The sequence below is a fragment of the Anarrhichthys ocellatus genome, unplaced genomic scaffold (assembly GCF_004355925.1).
Source record: "Anarrhichthys ocellatus isolate YVR2014 unplaced genomic scaffold, GSC_Weel_1.0 scaffold18, whole genome shotgun sequence".
Taxonomy (NCBI): Eukaryota; Metazoa; Chordata; class Actinopteri; order Perciformes; family Anarhichadidae; genus Anarrhichthys; species Anarrhichthys ocellatus.
The window spans coordinates 3,921,531-3,939,161 of record NW_022280048.1 but is presented as its reverse complement, the minus strand read 5'-3'; the positions used below and the strand labels follow the sequence as shown (position 1 = coordinate 3,939,161).

The 17,631-nt window shown below is 43.7% G+C and overlaps 1 protein-coding gene across 11 annotated transcripts in view; it reads left to right on the top strand.

The window, feature by feature from the left end:
* The window catches only part of LOC116388797 (unconventional myosin-XVIIIa-like), a 59,248-nt gene that overhangs the window by 5,186 nt on the left and 36,431 nt on the right, over positions 1 to 17,631 (top strand). For 2 of the 11 annotated variants that reach the window (XM_031856992.1, XM_031856991.1), the window contains exons 4-14: positions 10,317 to 10,404; positions 10,770 to 10,876; positions 10,963 to 11,139; positions 11,273 to 11,483; positions 11,602 to 11,744; positions 12,261 to 12,361; positions 12,530 to 12,593; positions 12,733 to 12,877; positions 15,834 to 16,004; positions 16,806 to 16,902; positions 17,344 to 17,536. In XM_031856992.1, coding sequence (XP_031712852.1) covers positions 10,317 to 10,404; positions 10,770 to 10,876; positions 10,963 to 11,139; positions 11,273 to 11,483; positions 11,602 to 11,744; positions 12,261 to 12,361; positions 12,530 to 12,593; positions 12,733 to 12,877; positions 15,834 to 16,004; positions 16,806 to 16,902; positions 17,344 to 17,536 — 1,497 coding nt within the window. Of the gene's footprint in view, positions 1 to 1,841; positions 2,938 to 3,557; positions 3,779 to 3,935; positions 3,960 to 4,485; positions 5,257 to 7,101; positions 7,216 to 8,635; positions 8,663 to 9,511; positions 9,572 to 10,316; positions 10,405 to 10,769; positions 10,877 to 10,962; positions 11,140 to 11,272; positions 11,484 to 11,601; positions 11,745 to 12,260; positions 12,362 to 12,529; positions 12,594 to 12,699; positions 12,878 to 15,833; positions 16,005 to 16,802; positions 16,903 to 17,343; positions 17,537 to 17,631 lie in introns of those variants that run through there. The other 9 variants (XM_031856990.1, XM_031856988.1, XM_031856985.1 and 6 more) reach the window with 8 other exon arrangements.

The following is a 17,631-nucleotide window of genomic DNA, read 5'->3' as shown; positions in this document are numbered from 1 at the left end:
CAAAAAGGGCCAAAAAGGGCTCTCCCTTGAACTGGTTAGTGTCTCCATGAACAGCACATGCCACTTTGTTATTGTTGTACACCTTGGTCTATTTGGCAGAGCTGATTTGACATTTATTTAGTACCTTTTACTTGCATATTTCATCATTATATCTACAATTACTTCATCATTTCAAAGCTGGCAGCAGCACCTTTTATTTAATAAAAACTAAACTAAACTATAATAAAATAAAATAAAATATGGTAAAAAAAAATTAGGAAAAAGCTGATCCATGTACTATTTCAATAACATCCCAAATCATACCGTTTAGCAGGTAATTTGACCTGTTTACACTTAATGAGCTTTGTAAAGGCTAAATATTGCATAACTTTGTAAACTTAATCTGTTTTGAGGTTTACTTTGTAACATCTGCCTTGGGACTACAGATGAACAATATCCTCTTGGCTAAAACTCTGGCGCATTTACAGCAATGTTTTTATTAATGTGCACTGTCCCCTATCAAATAAACCAATAAATAGAATAAAATGATGCTGAGGGCCTGATTGCCAGGATGGTCCACGGCCGACCTGATGCTCCCGTGTGGTCGACTAATAACCCCTGCATCACTTATCTGCCATGCCATGCATTTCCTGTCTTTCCGCAGCCCAGACACAGTTTTATCATTAGGAAATTAGCAAATGGTGTAATCTCCTCCCCGAGCTGCCCATTTAAATCACATCATCCCCCTCTCCAGTGGGGCGATGCTACCGCAGCAGAGAGTATTAGCACAGGCGTGGATTAGAAAGAGGTGGGGCTTCCAAGAATAAAGCTGTTTGGTTCATGATGGAGGCTGCACTTAAGATGCCCTCCACTCTTTACATGTATTTGATATTTCATAATTTACGCAAACTATTTTAATTGAGCCTCTTCGCACTTTTATTCGTGTCACTACAAGCGGATAGAACGAGCAGTATGCATTGCTGTTTTATTGAGATTATCAATGTGTGCGGTTACATCAATGGGTTGTCTGATTTGTCATCCAAATATCCAGCATCGTTCCAAAGTTGTGCATCACTGTTACATAAGGCCATGTTTACTTTCCGCTGCACAGGTGGGCTCACACCTGAGCATAAACCTGCTGCTCCCTAAGTCATGCCCAGGTGGCCTACTTTCAGAGAGAACTTCTGATTTTCAGGCCTTTTTGCTATTACGGAGTAAAATCTGGGTCACGTCCTGTAATTGAGGACTGCAGATTGTGATGTCCCATGATTCATTTCTGCTCGTAGCTCCTGAAGCATGGACCGCTGGTCAAACGCCTGCTTTTGGGGATTATGCTGTGTGGAGATTTTAATCTGAAATGACCAATAAATATAATACTTTTATTTCAGGGATTTTTGTCGTCTTGTTAGCTCTCCCTTTTCTAATATCTAAGGACTAAAACTCAAATTACTAAGGGTTTGGTAAATAAAGAAGTAGCAGATATTGTTGTTTGTTTGCAACATAATTCCAACAGATTTCATATGTTTTAAGGATTTAACTGGGTCAGAATCCACAGTGTTTATGGAGTATAGAGTCCTTAATCTTTGGTCTGCAAAAACCTTGTGTAGACACGATGCTGCGTCCCAGTAACTGACTAAGGATTAGCAGACTGTGCTAGATAGACGGGCTAGGCTGTGTTTGGCTGGCCCTTGCTGAGAGCTAATAGGAGCTTCTGGTTTTACCATGAGGAAGGAACGCTTTATAGCAGATTATATATATATATATATATATATATATATATATATATATATATATATATAATTTGTTCCATTTTTGCACATTACAATTCAAATGAAAAGTTGTCTCTCGATTCTGAATAAATGACTTCAACAACAACCACTTGCTACTTTATATTTTGTACATAAGCGCTGGTTATTTGATAAATTAAACAGTTCATGAGCGTGCCAAGAATGGATTAGTTTATTCCTGCCCAGCCAAGCCTGTTACTTTATTTCCATGGCACCAACACTCTGAAAATCTACCTCCAGGCAACTATTTTTACCCAACTGGTTTTACAGCAATGCAGTATTGACAGAGTTTTCACATTAAGCCATGTCCTGAATTGATTTACTCTTTCAGACAGGAGTGCTGTTTGTTGTGTATCTGGACTCTGGTCCTGCAACCACTGTTTAGTGCATGATCCTTATCAACGTCACTAAACCATACCACATCTCAAATTTAGGTCAGTAGTGTGCCCAGTCGATACATTAGTTTATAGCTCCCTCTTGTGGTATAAAACGCATGTTGAGGAACATGCCTCCCACAAATATTACAGGCGTGCTGTGGCCTCAGATGATAGGCCTTTGTTTTTTTGCGTGTTTATGGGTGAATCAATGCGTGCATTACTGTAGCTGTATAGAGAGAAAAGAGGATTCTCGTTGGATGTTGGATGTGCAGAGAATAGTGTGATAATTGTGGAGAGGGGAATGGAAGATTAAATAAGCTGTCATTCAATTCTGAGTCTGTTTGGAGAAGGACATTGTTGAATTTACTACTGAGCCGTAGATCTCTTAACGGAGTTATTGCAGCTTTGGTGTTCCCCTCAAATTTAAAGGGCAAATAAAAGTGTGTGTATCACCTGATGAGGGGAAACCCCTTGTCACCAGGAAAATGGGAGTGGCAGTGAAAAGCACTAATTGTTGTGCCTCTGCAAATACTATTTATAGCCCCCTGTGTATTTCAGCAGCTGTCCCTCTTCTATCTCCGTGCCCAGCTCCTCTCACATTACGCCCCTCCACTCCTCAGACCACAGCGTTACTGCGACCCTGCCCTCCACGTTTGCCCTCCCACACTCCCTCTCAGGGACTAGTGAGTGCGAGGTCTTTGCAGAACCCAGGTCCCTACCCTACCTCGGCCCCCGACCGCACCGCTACAGGTGGCGGAGCGAAGATTGGAAGGTTAACCAGGCCTAAAGAGAAGGTAATGGGCGCAGGGGCCTCTGGTGGACTGTGTGTGGGGGTGTGTGTGTGTGTGGTGAGCGGTGTGATCCGCTCAGGGTCTACATGCTCTGCTTAGCAGTTCCATTTGAGCCTCTGATGGCCTCTCAGAAATGGCCTCCTTTTGCTGCTGAAACTATTTATAGGAGTGCTCTGTCTCCTCAGTGAGTAGGAGGCCATTGTTTTGTCTGAACTGTTCATGAAAAGTTGTGATACGTTTGCCTGGTTACTGAGTATAGATGCAAGTGTGAAAATCCCATGTGTTGTTTGATTCCTTTGTCAATCAACCATTAATATCGCTGGCTTTAATGTATTTTGCGAAGTCAAAACACATTCAGCTTGATTGATTGATTTTACGACAAACATATGTAATCATTTCAGTGAGCTGAATGAGGTGAAGGGCAGTTTTTCATGCATAGTTGGAGTAATTGATTGCGAGCAAGGCCCACATATATTAATTAATCACCACTAGCGCAGGTGATTCTGAGCACAGACTTTTGGTCCTGTTTACACAGATCTTGTTAGATCGTCATGTCTCCCGCTTGTCTCCTATCGTGTGAAGAGAGCTATGGTTAAACTATCCATTTCACGTGTTTTATCCTCAGGGCTGCATGGTCTCACTGCCTTGTTGTGTGCAGAAAAGAAGTTCACAGTTTCCCACCTTTCACCCTTAAGTTGCCGTTCCTCATCACTGTCTCTTTTTTTTCTATCTCTCATCATCTCATCATTCCATACATTTATTCGACACGTCGGGCAGCTTGTTCCATGACTTCTGGCCTACCTCCATGGCGTACAAATCCCGCTTTTCATTCTGGGAGCAAAAGGGAAGTCTCGTTTTTCTGTGTGTGTGTTTATTTAGCCTTTCAGTTCATAAGTGCATGCTGTTGCTCGTTGAATGTGTGAACCTTTCTGTTGATGGAGAAAAAGCGTTGGTCTGAATGTGTTGTTTCATCTTGTTCTTTGTTGCTTCCTCTTGTGTAGGTTCAAGTTGAGAACAAGCCAGATGTAAGTGCTTCCCCCCCCACCAGCATGCTTTTGGCCACTAATTCACATGATGAAGGAACAGTTTTGTGTGCGCTGGTACAAGATAACTAATCATGATCATGACCTTCTGCCAGCTAATGTCAGGTTACTAAACAATAAGTTGAATTTAGGTATATGGTGATGACAAATACAGTTTCTTCATCAATAAATACTTACTGATAGGACTTGAGGTGATGTTCATTACTCCCATTACACTGAGCATCATGTGTCTGAAACACAGTGTCTGCAAAACAAAAGTTATGTTTATATATTTAGTGTTTCTCATCTAAATGCATTGTGTGCATCCTTGAAGTCTGACAAATGTTTTGAGTACTTTCGCAACAGTTTGCCAATAAGCTCCAAAGTTAGAATAAAATTGAATTTTTTGAATAAGCCTTTCCACAGAGTTTCTGAGCCCAGAACCTGGTGATGAAATCTTTGACAGTTTATCTGCACCAGCCGTAGGTATAATCTGTACTATTGTCTGCCTTGCTCTGTTTGTATCCAGTCCGATGGAGATAGTAGTCCGCCTCAGGCAGCCACTAAACCTGGGCTAGACACAGGGAGCGGTCCACAGTCGACGGCGTCGTCAGCTGAAGAGTCAAATAGTAACGTTGCCATGGGCGGCTCGGACAGTCCGGGGGAGGAGCAGAGCTCCAGCGGCAAAAACGTGGCGAGGGTCGCGAGGAGAGTCGTCAGGCGCGTGGTTCCTGTTGTGACGGTAGAGCAGAACCAGCCTGTTTCAGTTTCCGAGTCTGCGAGGGCCGCCTCCGCTGCAGACTACCAGACCCTCAGGACCGCCAGAGCTGCTCGGCCGGACAAGGACGATATCTCCATGGGCTTGACCAGCCTAATGGGCAGAAGCAGAACCAAGGAACACCGGCCTCGCACCCGCACCCAGGACCGCAAAGAGGACACGAAAGACGAGGCGAAGCAGGAGGAGGAGGAAAAAACAGAGGAGGTCACATCTGTGCCCACTCCTACAGCGCCAAACCCCGCACCACCAAAGTTCAACCCCCTCATCCCTCCAGCTGGATTCATCCCCGCTCCCAAACCCAACCCTTTAGCCCCGCCTGCTGGTTTCATCCCGCTCCCCAAACAGAGCCTGTTGACACCTCCACCTGGTTTCATCCCTGCCAGAAGATCCAGTCCGGGGTCCCCAAACCAGAATCCCCTCGCAAGACCTCCGGGATTCATCCCAGTCCAAAAAACGGACCCCCTGGCTCCTCCTGCAGGGTTCATCCCAAAGCCTCGTCTGGTTGCTGTAAAGAAACCGGAGGTACTGAGTGAAATAGGTGCACGTTTGCTACTTAACCTCTGGGTGGAGCATGCTGTTTGATTAAAAACACAGACTTTTCTGTTCATGCAACCTTCTCACAGTGTTTACACTGAAAGACATCTTCAGGTTTTGGTTACCATTTCCTACAACTAGCGTTTTATTACTAAATGTCATCTTAACACGATTGCTCTTTTTTTACATTTTCAAAAAAAGTACAACTTGATTTCTGACAAAAAGGAGCCGTGACATAATGAAGCGAAGGGAAGAAGGGTGCATGTGCCAGCTCATGAACAGACTTCATCAGTGGGTGTGAGGGAGTGCTCATGGCCTGCACTCTGCTAGTCCGGTCGGTCGGCGTTATCTGCGAGCACTGAGCCGTGACTCATTACTGTCGCTTTCTGCAGGCAGAGCACTGACGTTGCGCTGACCACCGAGGCGGGGGGGGGCTCCGGCGGTTCTTTTGGGAGGCTTTTTTTTTTTTTTTTTTTTTTTAAAGAAACAGGAATCACGATAAGAATACAAACGACATACAGAGTAATCTAATTGCTAGCTGCTGCTAATCAAACAGCTCAAAACAGCTGCCCAGAAAACCGAGATCCCAGTTGGTCATGCATCACCACATGCGGCTGGAGCCTTCTCCCTCAGCTAAACTTTTACGCCTGGACTCTGATTGTGTATTTAACGTCACGGCCTCTCTTTCAGTTTGTACCTCAGACGAGGTTATATTTATGTCCTGCTATTTAGCGTCTTTGGCATTTTGTCTGCCGGCGGGCCATCTAAAAATGTGATCAACTGGCGAACAGTTGGTTATTTGGCCGTTGAGCTCGGGATTAGATTTCGGAGGTATGCACCTGGTGTTTTTTTGCTGAGGGGTATTGTGTTTACGACTTCTCGAGGGACAGATTTAGGTTTCTAATATTAAGGGAAGGATCAAGATGTGAACTCAAGATGTGCATTTGTGTGTGAGTGAGCATCCTTCAAGATTTGTGCCGTCTAGTTATTGGACTGTTCTGCTGTCGCTGGAGCCACGTATCAACACGGCATGTTTCTGATATCAGCCATTACCATTAGATACAATAAATAAAAAAAAAAAGAATCAGGATGACGTGTGTTTTCACCTCTAGGCTTTGTGTGGAAGTTAGTTGAATTGTCACTTTTAGCATAGGCGATTAGAGAATAAGTTAAATTAAAGCAAGCTTTGTAATAGCCCTACTTATCCTGATTGTCGTCTCAAGATAAGAATTAATCAGGAGTAATGGTTTTATCATGATTACAATAGTTTTTTAGCTGCACAACCTCAACTTGAAATGGAACTTCGATGTAAACGGCAGCAGATATGAGGGGAAATAAACTAGAACTATTGATCCACAGCTGCATACAATTACAGAGCAAATGATGAAACTCACTTGATGATTTAATTTCAGGTGCTACCCCCCAGATAACGTGCATGTCGTCGTAATTGTATGACAAGTCAGCTGAGACGACGCTAAACCATTTTAATTGCAACAGCTTGTTACTCAAGTAACCATTGACAAACAAAAGCCGTGAACCATTATCTTTGTGATGCGGCGCTTAATGATCCCATTCTCCTTGATAGTCGTTTCCCTTTACTCATTTCCTGATTGAATTAACTGGAAAATTGAATTGGCAGGAACAAACGTCCCACGGAGTTGGTTGTATAGTTCTGGATGTGTTGACTTGAATACAGAGTTTAAAGAAAGTACACCGTGCCAAAAACATCAACGTCATCCTCATTGTCACCTTCCCATGTCATCTCCATCTGTGTGTGCACGTTTGTCCGTCCCAACTGTGTGTTTGTGGACGTTTGCGTATAATTGTGTGAAGGGAAAGGAGACACCTTGTCCCCCTGCGGGCCCCGATGATAAGCCGTCCCCCGTTGCGCCGCCCCAGGCTCAGTCTGCACCGAATGAACAGGTGTGTGTTCATCTCGAAGCAAAGGTACACGCCACACTGTGTGTGTTTCTCACATTTTATATATTTTTTTACATGGCATGCTTCTGCGTGCCTACTCATATTTTTTTGTTTGTTTGTGTAAAGTGGATCTTGACATCAATTTCCTCTGCATCATTGGTTTTTCTTCCCGGCTGCCCCACTGCAATTTGCTGGTCCTGCTTTCCAACTGTAGGTCCCGGAGCTAGTTCCCTCTGAGGAGGATTACAAGCGCGTGAGGAGGATCTTCGCCATCAACGGCCACGATGTAACTTCTCTCTTTGTAACTTTGTTTGGTTTGCACCTGCCATTGCTTTGCCAAGGCTTACCCTGTTACCAGCCTGAGTCGACCCGGGTCCACGGCTGTCCCGAGCAGTCTGCCGACAGGGTTCTTATTACAGGGGTCCTCTGCGTTGTTGGTGTGAAATCTGAAACTTTGAGACCAAAGGGTGGGATCATTTTCTCTGTTGCAAGTTATGGAGATGACTTAAAGGAAAAGAAAGGCTTTCACGGCAGCATGAGCTGAACTTGTGTTCAGTGAATGTTGATGTTGATATACTGGAGATAGGACTGGGCGATATGGACAATACCTTTCATCCTGACATAGGTCATTTTACGTCTTGATAGCTATATATATCACAATATAGCATGTTATTGTAATACAATACATAGTCTATATGAAATAACCAGAAGATAAGGCCTCTTGTTGTATACTCCTGTGTGATTTAAATACTTTAGTGCTGTAGTGCTAAATGAGGTTGAATTAGAACGACATTGTTTTTATATTTGCATATATTGACATTAGTTAATTGCATAGAACTTAGTGGTAATGTCATTTAGGTTAGCAGATGCTTGTTATTATCAATTTAGACGACGTAATATCTCGATATGTGATTTCATGGCAATACGTTTCCATTAAACAGACGATAAATGATCACAATGAGTTATCGCCCAGCCCTAACCGGAATGAAAGAGATTCTGCTGACACTTTGATAAAACTGATCATAATCCATACATACTTATACATATCGTAAATGGTAATGCCGTGTGATTGACTGGTAACACTTTTTGTTTCAGAAACAACAGTTTGAGTTCTTTGAGCTCACTTTGCACACCTGGATTTAACAGCTGTAGCTCTGTGTTTCTCTCGCTCAGTGCCCTCCTCTCATTCATTCTGTAGCATTAACTGCTTTGTCATCAGGTCCAGGGGAGCACCTGCGTACTGCATGACTTCGTACAATGCCCATTGTTATTATTCTGGCAGTGCTTGATAATATGGCAGTGTATGCTTATTTCTTCTCTCAAAGTCCAGAGCACTGAAAGGCCCTTCTTTTTATCCCCCCCTGTTGTCTCATGTCTCTATCTCGGCTTCTCCGCGGGCCATCGGATCCCGACTCGCCACTGTCCTCTATGCTGTCTGCATGGCTAGCGTGCCAGAGGCCGCAAATCCTCTCAGGTACGGCCGGCTCGACTGGTGGGCTCGCCGCACTCCCTCGCCCGCGCAGTGCTGGAGTCTGAGCCTGTTCTCCTCTACTGACCCCTCTCTGCTCTACTTTGTCTGCGCCTGCCTGCTTGGCTTTGTCCCGTTAGCTGCTCTCTTCGGTTCATTCGGGGTTCACGCGAGGGCCCGGAATGTAGTAGTGTGACACTAACTAGTTACTAAACTTTGGGTCGGGGATTCTTGATTTTTAGATGCACCAACAAGATAAAAATAGCTTAATTTGAATGCGTTCAGTTGACAATTAACACAACATGCAGCTGTGTATTGGTCTTGCTCTTTACACCCACATATGGCTCCTGATGTTTGACTGTAGTCCCATGCAACTGTTTCTCAAATACCTAGCACTGAAAGAGTCTGTATCAAACTCCCTGAAATTGCTTGCAGTGATACAGTATATATCAGATTTCATTCTATCCTTGTGTTTACGCATTACCATACCATCTCTATAGCTAACTTCTTTAGCATCGACTACTACTCCTTCTGGCTGCATGGTGCCCTGCATTTATACCTCACTGTGCTCAACTGATCTTGTTAACTATGACTGGTAATATGCATTCATATTGTAATATCTTATGGTGAGTTACTTCACTGACTCACTTATTCTGCTGCCGTTGCTTGACTTACTATTGCACTGTTGAACTGCTGATGGTCTTGCCGCAGTGTTTTTGTATTATGTTTTTTTTTTTTTTACCCATACATATTTTTGACCTACCACACGTTTTATTTCTCCAACCGTGTCTTATTCTACATTGTTTGGAAACCCACTGAAAATACTGACTTCTTAGTTCTCCTTCCCTTCTCCAGTCCAAGCCTGTTGAGGACCCCGTGGCCATCCTTCAGGCAGCACACTCGGCTGCAGCTCAGGTCTGACCATGGCTACAACTGACTATAGTTATTCCCGTGTTTCAGTGTGATGTGTGCTTTTTGTGTTTTGCTTGTGTGATGATCGAGTAAAGATGGTGTGGGTGGGAGGACGGCTCAGTGGTAAGTGAGGCAATTCCACCTCCAGCAAAACCCAGGTTTCATCTTTCCCATCGCCCCAGCTGTTGCGTTTCACTTCCTGCTGTTCCTACATCTTCACCAAAGGGAGGAAATACAAACGATGTGCTGTCTCGGTGCAGCTATCCGATGCTTGTTATGTTAGCTTGATTACATGTCTGTTTCCATGCATGACTCACTCCAAACACTTTTGGGCTGTTTCTGTTTGTTGTGTTGTGGTGTTTTTTTGTGCAAACCCCCTAAACTCGTGTATTTTTGTCTTTGTGATGTACTTGTTTGTGATGAAACATCCCTGCCCCACACTCTGACTTTCCTTTCAGTGAACACATATAATGCACTCTCCACGAGTTCAACGCACACTCTGGGAGCTCTGAAAGGTGCTTTCAGAGGGATGGGGGGGGGGGGGCTATGAGTGCAGTTCCTGTGTCTCATGTGAATGTGAACTGCATGTTCATCCGTGCTCCTGAAAGTTTCCTTTGTAGGATCCTCGTGGTGGTCCATTACCCAGTATTCTTTTTTTCCTTATTTTATTTTAGTCCTCCATTTGGTAATGTTCAATTATTGATCGTACATGTGTTTCTCATGCTGAGTGTTCACCTGTCTCTAACAGGGAAAGACTGAGGAGCAGATAACGGCAGAGAGAGCCTGGTACTACACAGAGAAAGTATGGCTCGTCCACAAGGATGGATTTTCCATGGGTAAGTAATCATCAGCACATGTACCAGTACCCATGTGTCATTTCTCTATAACACATCAATAGCAAATTCTCAACTTACTATCCTTTCAGAGGTGACATTTGATGATTGTTGGACTATAGACGTGGATTATTGAAGCTTAGAAAATGCTTTTGATATTGTAATGTTGATAGAGGGCACCAGACTAGACTCGACCGCCGGCAATAAGACTAAGCATGCAGCTTGTTCAGTTTTAATGAAGCTCATACGTTATTGAAAGCGATTCAACTGCCACGCAGTATCCGACATGTAAAATAAGGTGAAGCTACTGCACTCGGCTCGAGATCATATGTCGGGGTGAATTAACTCCAGAATTTGCGGTGCTGCAGCAAATCTCCTGAAGACGGCGGCGGGCAGCCTGCCAGAGGGGAAGGTGAAAATCCGCCTGGATAGTGACGGATCTTTATTGGATGTGGATGAAGACGATGTAGAGAAGGTATTTAATCATCAAATCAACTCTGAACCGCATCAATTAGGGATGACACCGGGGGAGTACGTGACCGTTTTGACTTTCAACTCCAGGCAAACCCGCCGATGTTTGACCGGGTGGAGGACCTGGCCTCTCTGCAGTATTTGAACGAGTCGAGCGTGATGCACTCCCTGAGGCAGCGGTACGGCGGTAACCTGGTGCACACCCATGCTGGGCCCAACATGGTGGTCGTCAACCCCATTAGCGCCCCTTCGATGTACTCTGAGAAGGTAGGCTGCAGCCTGTGGATATGATGACACATCTCCTACGGAGAAGCAGAATATGAGATCAGAATGATATCAACTTATAAGAATAGTTGATATGCATATCCTCTTCTCTGTGATCTATTTATCTGCTTTACAGGTGATGCAAATGTTCAAGGGCTGCAGAAGGGAGGACACTGCCCCTCACATTTACAGCATGGCCCAGGCTGCCTATAGGAACCTGCTGATCACTCGACAGGATCAGTCCATCATCCTGCTGGGCAAGAGTGGAAGTGGCAAGACCACCAACTGTCAGCACATCATCCAATACCTGATCTCCATTGCCGGCAGCACCAACAAAACATTCTCCAGTAGGTTGGAAAAGGAACTCAAAGTAAAAAATACTAAGTGTAGTGCATGTTGTGCTGTAGTATTACTAGGACCCCCCCCCCCCCCCCCCCACCTTATTTGACTCTTTGTTGTCTGTAGCAGAGAAATGGCAGGCAGTCTACACAGTTTTGGAAGCGTTTGGGAATGCCTCTACATGTATGAATGGGAATGCCAGTCGCTTCTCCCATATTGTTTCCATGGACTTTGACCAGACAGGCCTGGTGACCTCAGCCTCTATACAGGTACCAATAAATCTATTAATCTATCGATCTATCTATCCATCATTCGTTCCTTCTTTGGCTAGCACCTTTTAGTCAAGGAGTCGACTAATCAGTTGTTTTAGTTGTTTTTTAGGCTCTTTTCATGTTGAATGACTTATTTCCCAAAAACTTAGGAGCACATCTCCAGTAAACAAAAGATTCAAAGTGGTGCTTTTGTATGATTCTTTGTGGAGAAACTCAGATTTACAGATCTGTCGATTAAATCAACTAATCGATTGATTAGTAGACTAAATAAAGAAGAATTTCTTTGGTCAAGGACAACCCTAATTCATTCATTCATTCATTCATTCAAATCACTGGTGCTCAACCTCTGAATTTCCTACTCGTACAAATCTACTATATGATTTCAGACAATGTGTCATAAAACTAGTTCAAATGTTCACCTCCAGCAGGCTTTGTTGTTACACTTACTTGCACTGCCTGTAGTAAACATTACTTTCTGTCATGCTAACATCCTGTTCTGCTGCGGCCTTGCAGACTATGCTTCTGGAGAAGACGAGGGTGACAAGAAGACCAGGGGGAGAGTCCACTTTTAATGTCTTTTACTACCTGATGGCTGGACTAGACAGCTCCCTTAGGTCAGGATGAATACTATTACGCCCATTCAATGCACACTGCACCACAATTCTGTACTGGATTAATACGTTGATTTGTAGCAATGATGTGTTACTGCTTCTCTGTTATGAAGAAATTAGTAGTCATGGGAGATGTTGACGTCTTCCGGGCTGTTCTCATTCCTTTATCAGAACGGAGCTGCACCTGAACCACTTTGCCGAAAACAATGCATTTGGAATCATGCCTCAGACAAAGGTAAATACGACTTGTTAATGGGAGGTTGGCCTGTTTGCACAGTATGTGGTAGCCCAGAACGGACAACTAATACTTCAATTTTAACTTCCGTTAAACGTTCTAAAAGGAATTTTATTTGACGTCATGTGCTATCTGCCAGACTGAGGATAAGCAGCGGGCCTCCCAGCTGTTTTCCAAGCTGCAAGCAGCCATGAAGGTTCTGGGGATCAGTGGTGATGAGCAGAGGGCCTTCTGGCTCGTCCTCGGGGCCATCTACCATCTCGGGTCTGCAGGAGCCACTAAGGGTAAGATTGCTCGCCGAAAGGCTTTTCCATTCCATAGCTGCATCGCTTATTCCTAAGGATAATGATATAACGCAACCCAGTGACAGAGATCGTCTTGGATTTGTACATATTACACTACACGATGGAAAAGCCAAAATATCACAAAATGTTAGCCAGAATTATTTTCACAACACTTTGTGTAATCTCAAAAAATGTCAAGCCTGCTTTATCTCACTGTACAGTAGGTCACTCCTTCAGTGTGATGCAAGACAGCTGTAATCCAGATCCAGCATCTGCAATTTAAAAAGATGTTTTGCACTGATCTATGGCAGGACAAATTTGTACCAGTATCCAGGATATTTTTCCCGGGGTCTCATTTATAACTGTTACATACGCACAAAACAGGGCCTGAAAGACGCGTACGTCACCTGCTGACATTATCACCATCGGTTGTAGGAATCCAAGACGTTTCGCAAATGCATTCTTTAAAAGCGTTAAAGAATTCCAGAATAGATCGTCAATAGTTTTCAATGATATCTTCTAATGCTGTGCATATATCACCAAGTAGGATTTTAGTTTGTGTATAGTTTTTGTGCGTAAAATCGCTGCAGTGGACACAGTTTTTATTTATTTATGGTTTGTTCGCACAGATGCAGTATAATGTATACAGACTAAAAACAGCTATCTAATGCAAGTGTTACAGCTAACTGGAGACATGTAGTACTTATTAGGAAGTAGGATGTATTGAGGTGACTCTTGTAATGCGTGATGGATACACTAGCACTGGGATCTTTAAAAGGAAATTACGCACTAGCAGGCGTACGCAAGGTTTTATTAATCAGAATATTTCTTTGGCGTACGTTCATTTCCTAATTTCTGTCCGCAAACAGTTAGTGTTAATCAATGCACTGTTTTATAAACGAGGCCCCTGGTCACTGCCGAGCAGGTTCTGCTTTGACCTGGCAGCACCCATGTGAAATGAATGATATGAGATGCGTTGTATTTTTTTCATCTTCAACAACTCGGGTTAACCTTATTAATCCTTAATGATTGGATCATTATATATAATCAAAGCACAGCGGAGACCACTGTCTGAGTTTAATGGTCATGAAACAGTGAAACATCTAAGGACAGAAAGAATCAATCTGATTTTAGCTTCAAGTCTTGACAAACATTTTTTTATTGTCATAAGAAAGCAGCAGAGGCCTAATGGGAACAGCGGTCCTCTTAAACATGAGGGTTTGTTCCTGTCTTTGAAGCTGTTTGTATGATGAAACCTAATGTAAGAGAGGGTTCTTCTCTTTTTCTTTGCTATAAAGTAGTAGATCTGCCTCCCACAGCATTTGACTCTCGGTTTACCTGCTATTTTTAAAAGGCTGTCAAAAAAGATTTGTATTATGATGAGATTAGCATTTATATAGCATTTCCTCAGTATGAAATGCCCTTGCTTAAGATCAGTTACAGTGGGCTGTTGGTAGGATTGCATTTCACTGTATTTTGCATTGCAAATGTAATTGTAATGCACATCTATTAGCTTGATGGCTTTCAGTGTTTTGGAAGCAGTTTCAGAATGATTGACAATTCACAAGGAATAATGGAACAGTGAGTGTGTATTTGGTGCTTTTGACATGTTTGTTCGCTCTTCACTCTCTGCCTGCAGTGTAATTGCTAAATTATTTTCACAGTGATCCCCTCCAGCTGGCTGCCAATCTTTCTAATGGCAGCACAACACCGTCCAGGAACACTTTTAAAATGTTCAGCAATTATTATCGGCCCATAATACCGACGCTTCACAACATCTAATCTGCGAATGACGGGTACATTTATGGATTTGGACTGCTGTCTTTCTGTTAAACACACCGGGGTTCTCATGAAGAAACAAGGCATGATGGGATAAAAGTTAAGCCCAATAGTCAACACGTTGACGGCAATAAGAGTTATGTCTCCCTGTCAAAGGGAATATTTCATTTATTCATTAAGGTACTCAAATCATAATCTGGTCCATTAAAAAACATTTTTTTTTTGGCAGCCGGTTCTTTCACTGTGATTGATTGCCACAAACATTATGAAATATTATAAATATTTAGTGCAGCTTCGTAGTGGAACACAAGAGGGCAGCACTGGTCTCTTATCCGCCAAAACTAATTAAAGGGACCACCTGGAATGAACTTGCGTCTCCCTTGTATCAACACTTCGATCTAATAAGTGTAGATAAAAAACGGCTTATCAGACTGGATGCTATTAAGGGCAAGTATTATAAATATGTAATTATTTTCTTATCTTTAAAGGTTGTAAACTCTGTTATGTTTTGATTCAGTAATATCCTCAAAATATTGGCAAAACCAATTTCCTCTTTTTGATGATTTACCGGAATTTCAATAACCGTGGTGGCGAATGTCTATCAAAGCAAATATTCAAATGGCTGTACTTGTCTTGACAACCGTCCTGCTTATCATGAGAAGTGCGCAGGGCTGCTGCGGTGTTGATGAAACCGATAGAGCCCACTGCTCTCTGCGTGAAATCCCCCATTTCCTCTCTCAAGTCTCTGAAGATACCACTTCATGGTGGATTAAAACTGAAGCTTGCACTCATATCTGCATGTTTCCATCACTCAGCCACGAGAATAACAGAGGAATTTATGTAAATACATTAATTGTGTCCCCTAATTATAAGTTTTGCTTTCATTCTCAAGATAATAAAAAAAGGGCAATTATCACTTCAACTTCACAGACTTCTTTTTGAACATGAAACAGCAGTTGTTGAAGCGAGTGGATATGCCTTCTTTTTTTCTTCAACTGTGGATGAAATGTAAATGTTCAAGCCGCTAACATTGGAGCATGCTTTTAGTGCGTGTTCTCACCAGCTGTGTCAGTGTCAGCTTGACCGGAGACAGGCTCGTCACAAAGCTGCCATTCTAGCCGTGTGCCTGGGGTAGTTGGCAGAAGGGCTAATGGAGGTTTTCATGCACGTGTCTCAGCTGGCAGGAAACAATTTGCACGTCATGAGTGGGCCCAGAAGGCCGCCTACCTGCTGGGCTGCACCCTGGAGGAGCTCTCCTCCTCCATCTTCAAGCACCAGGCCAAGGGCACCCTGCCCAGAGCCAGCTCCATCCGCCAGGCTTCGGACGAAAATGGCACAGCAGATGCAGGTACTCCACAGACCGCATTTACCAACAGACTATTTCCTCCTATTCCCGCCCCCCCTCCACTCTTCTCTTTGTCACTCTGTTTCCACACACACATGCACACGCATACACCTCTGCTCGTCACTGGAGGGAAATTGCATGCTCTGGAGAAAGTAGAGCTTATCTTAGTAATGAATACCACAGCTTTACAATGGCTATTGACAGATAAGTACACACACTGTGTCGGGACAAGCAATTTTGGATCTGCTCCTCGTTCATTGTCCTTGAAATCATAATTGCCTCACATTGATTTTTCACACGCTTTGAAGGGCACGAGGATACAGTTAAAAGTCTGTCACATAAGGGATGGACAGAATTGACCTCCGCGTCACCTTCCCCGTACATCCCCTCGCACACGAACGTACAGACATCAACGTCCGTGTGCACATGAAAATATCCGCCAGGCACCATGGACGCACTGTTTTGTGTGATGGTGGGATGAATTAGGAGTTTTAACAGGTGGCCATTGCCGCGAGGCACAGACATGAGTATGCGTCGGTTGATCTGACCATTTCGGAAACACCTGAGTCCTAAATGACCCTGCTTTACAGAGACTATTGCACACCCAATTTGAATACATTATGCCTGCCTTTGGGCATAATACGCACAAATACGACTATTTTGCACATGGTTTTAGAAACAAATGTTTGAGCTTATACCGCTCTTTCTTCATCTAATTCAACTGGCCCTCATGATTTTTGTCGATGGAGATGTTGTTGTGAGCTATTTCTGATCCGCTCTTTGTTTGGCTGGCTCCCATAGCAGGATCCAAGGCCAGGACCACGGCCATGGAGTGTTTAGAGGCCATGGCATCGGGGCTTTACTCGGAACTCTTCACGACCCTCATCTCTTTAATAAACCGGTTAGTATTTCTGATCCTGTGCTTTCCCGAAGCCGTGGCAAATTGAAGATGGCATGTTGTTGGCTGCACCGTTATATAATGGAATCGTGCAGACTCCTTGTGACATCTTTGAAATGTTTCTAAATCTTGGCATCTTGAATAGAATCTTACACAACTGCAGTCTTTGGGGGTGTTTAAGCGATGCCTGTCCAGACAGGGTTGGTTTTTAACGGCTGTTATGGGTAGTTTGGAAGTATAAGATGCTGTTTTAACTTTAGCTCTTGTATTTAGCTTTTCGAATAGAACTAGGATTATGTTTAGTGAGGGTTAAGGTTAGGGATGTGGTGGAGAGAGCTAAGGTTAAAGCCAGGGGTTATATGCAGCGAATGCAATCAATACAATGTGGTCTAAAGCATCTCACTGTGTGTGTGTGTGTGTGTGTGTTCGCCCTGTGTGCTTCAGGGCCTTGAAATCCAGCCAGCACTCCCTGTGCTCTCTGCTCATTGTGGACACACCGGGCTTTCAAAACCCCAGGCTGGCGAAGCGCGAGTGCGGCGCGACCTTTGAGGACCTATGCCACAACTACACTCAAGAACGCCTGCATTCCCTCTTCTACCAGCGCACCTTCGTTCAGGAGTTGGAGAGATACAAAGAGGTAAGGATATGTGAAGTGTGCACGCACAACAAAACCCAGCCTCACTCTGGCCGTCTCTCTCTCTCTCTCTCTCTCTCTCTCTCTCTCTCTCTCTC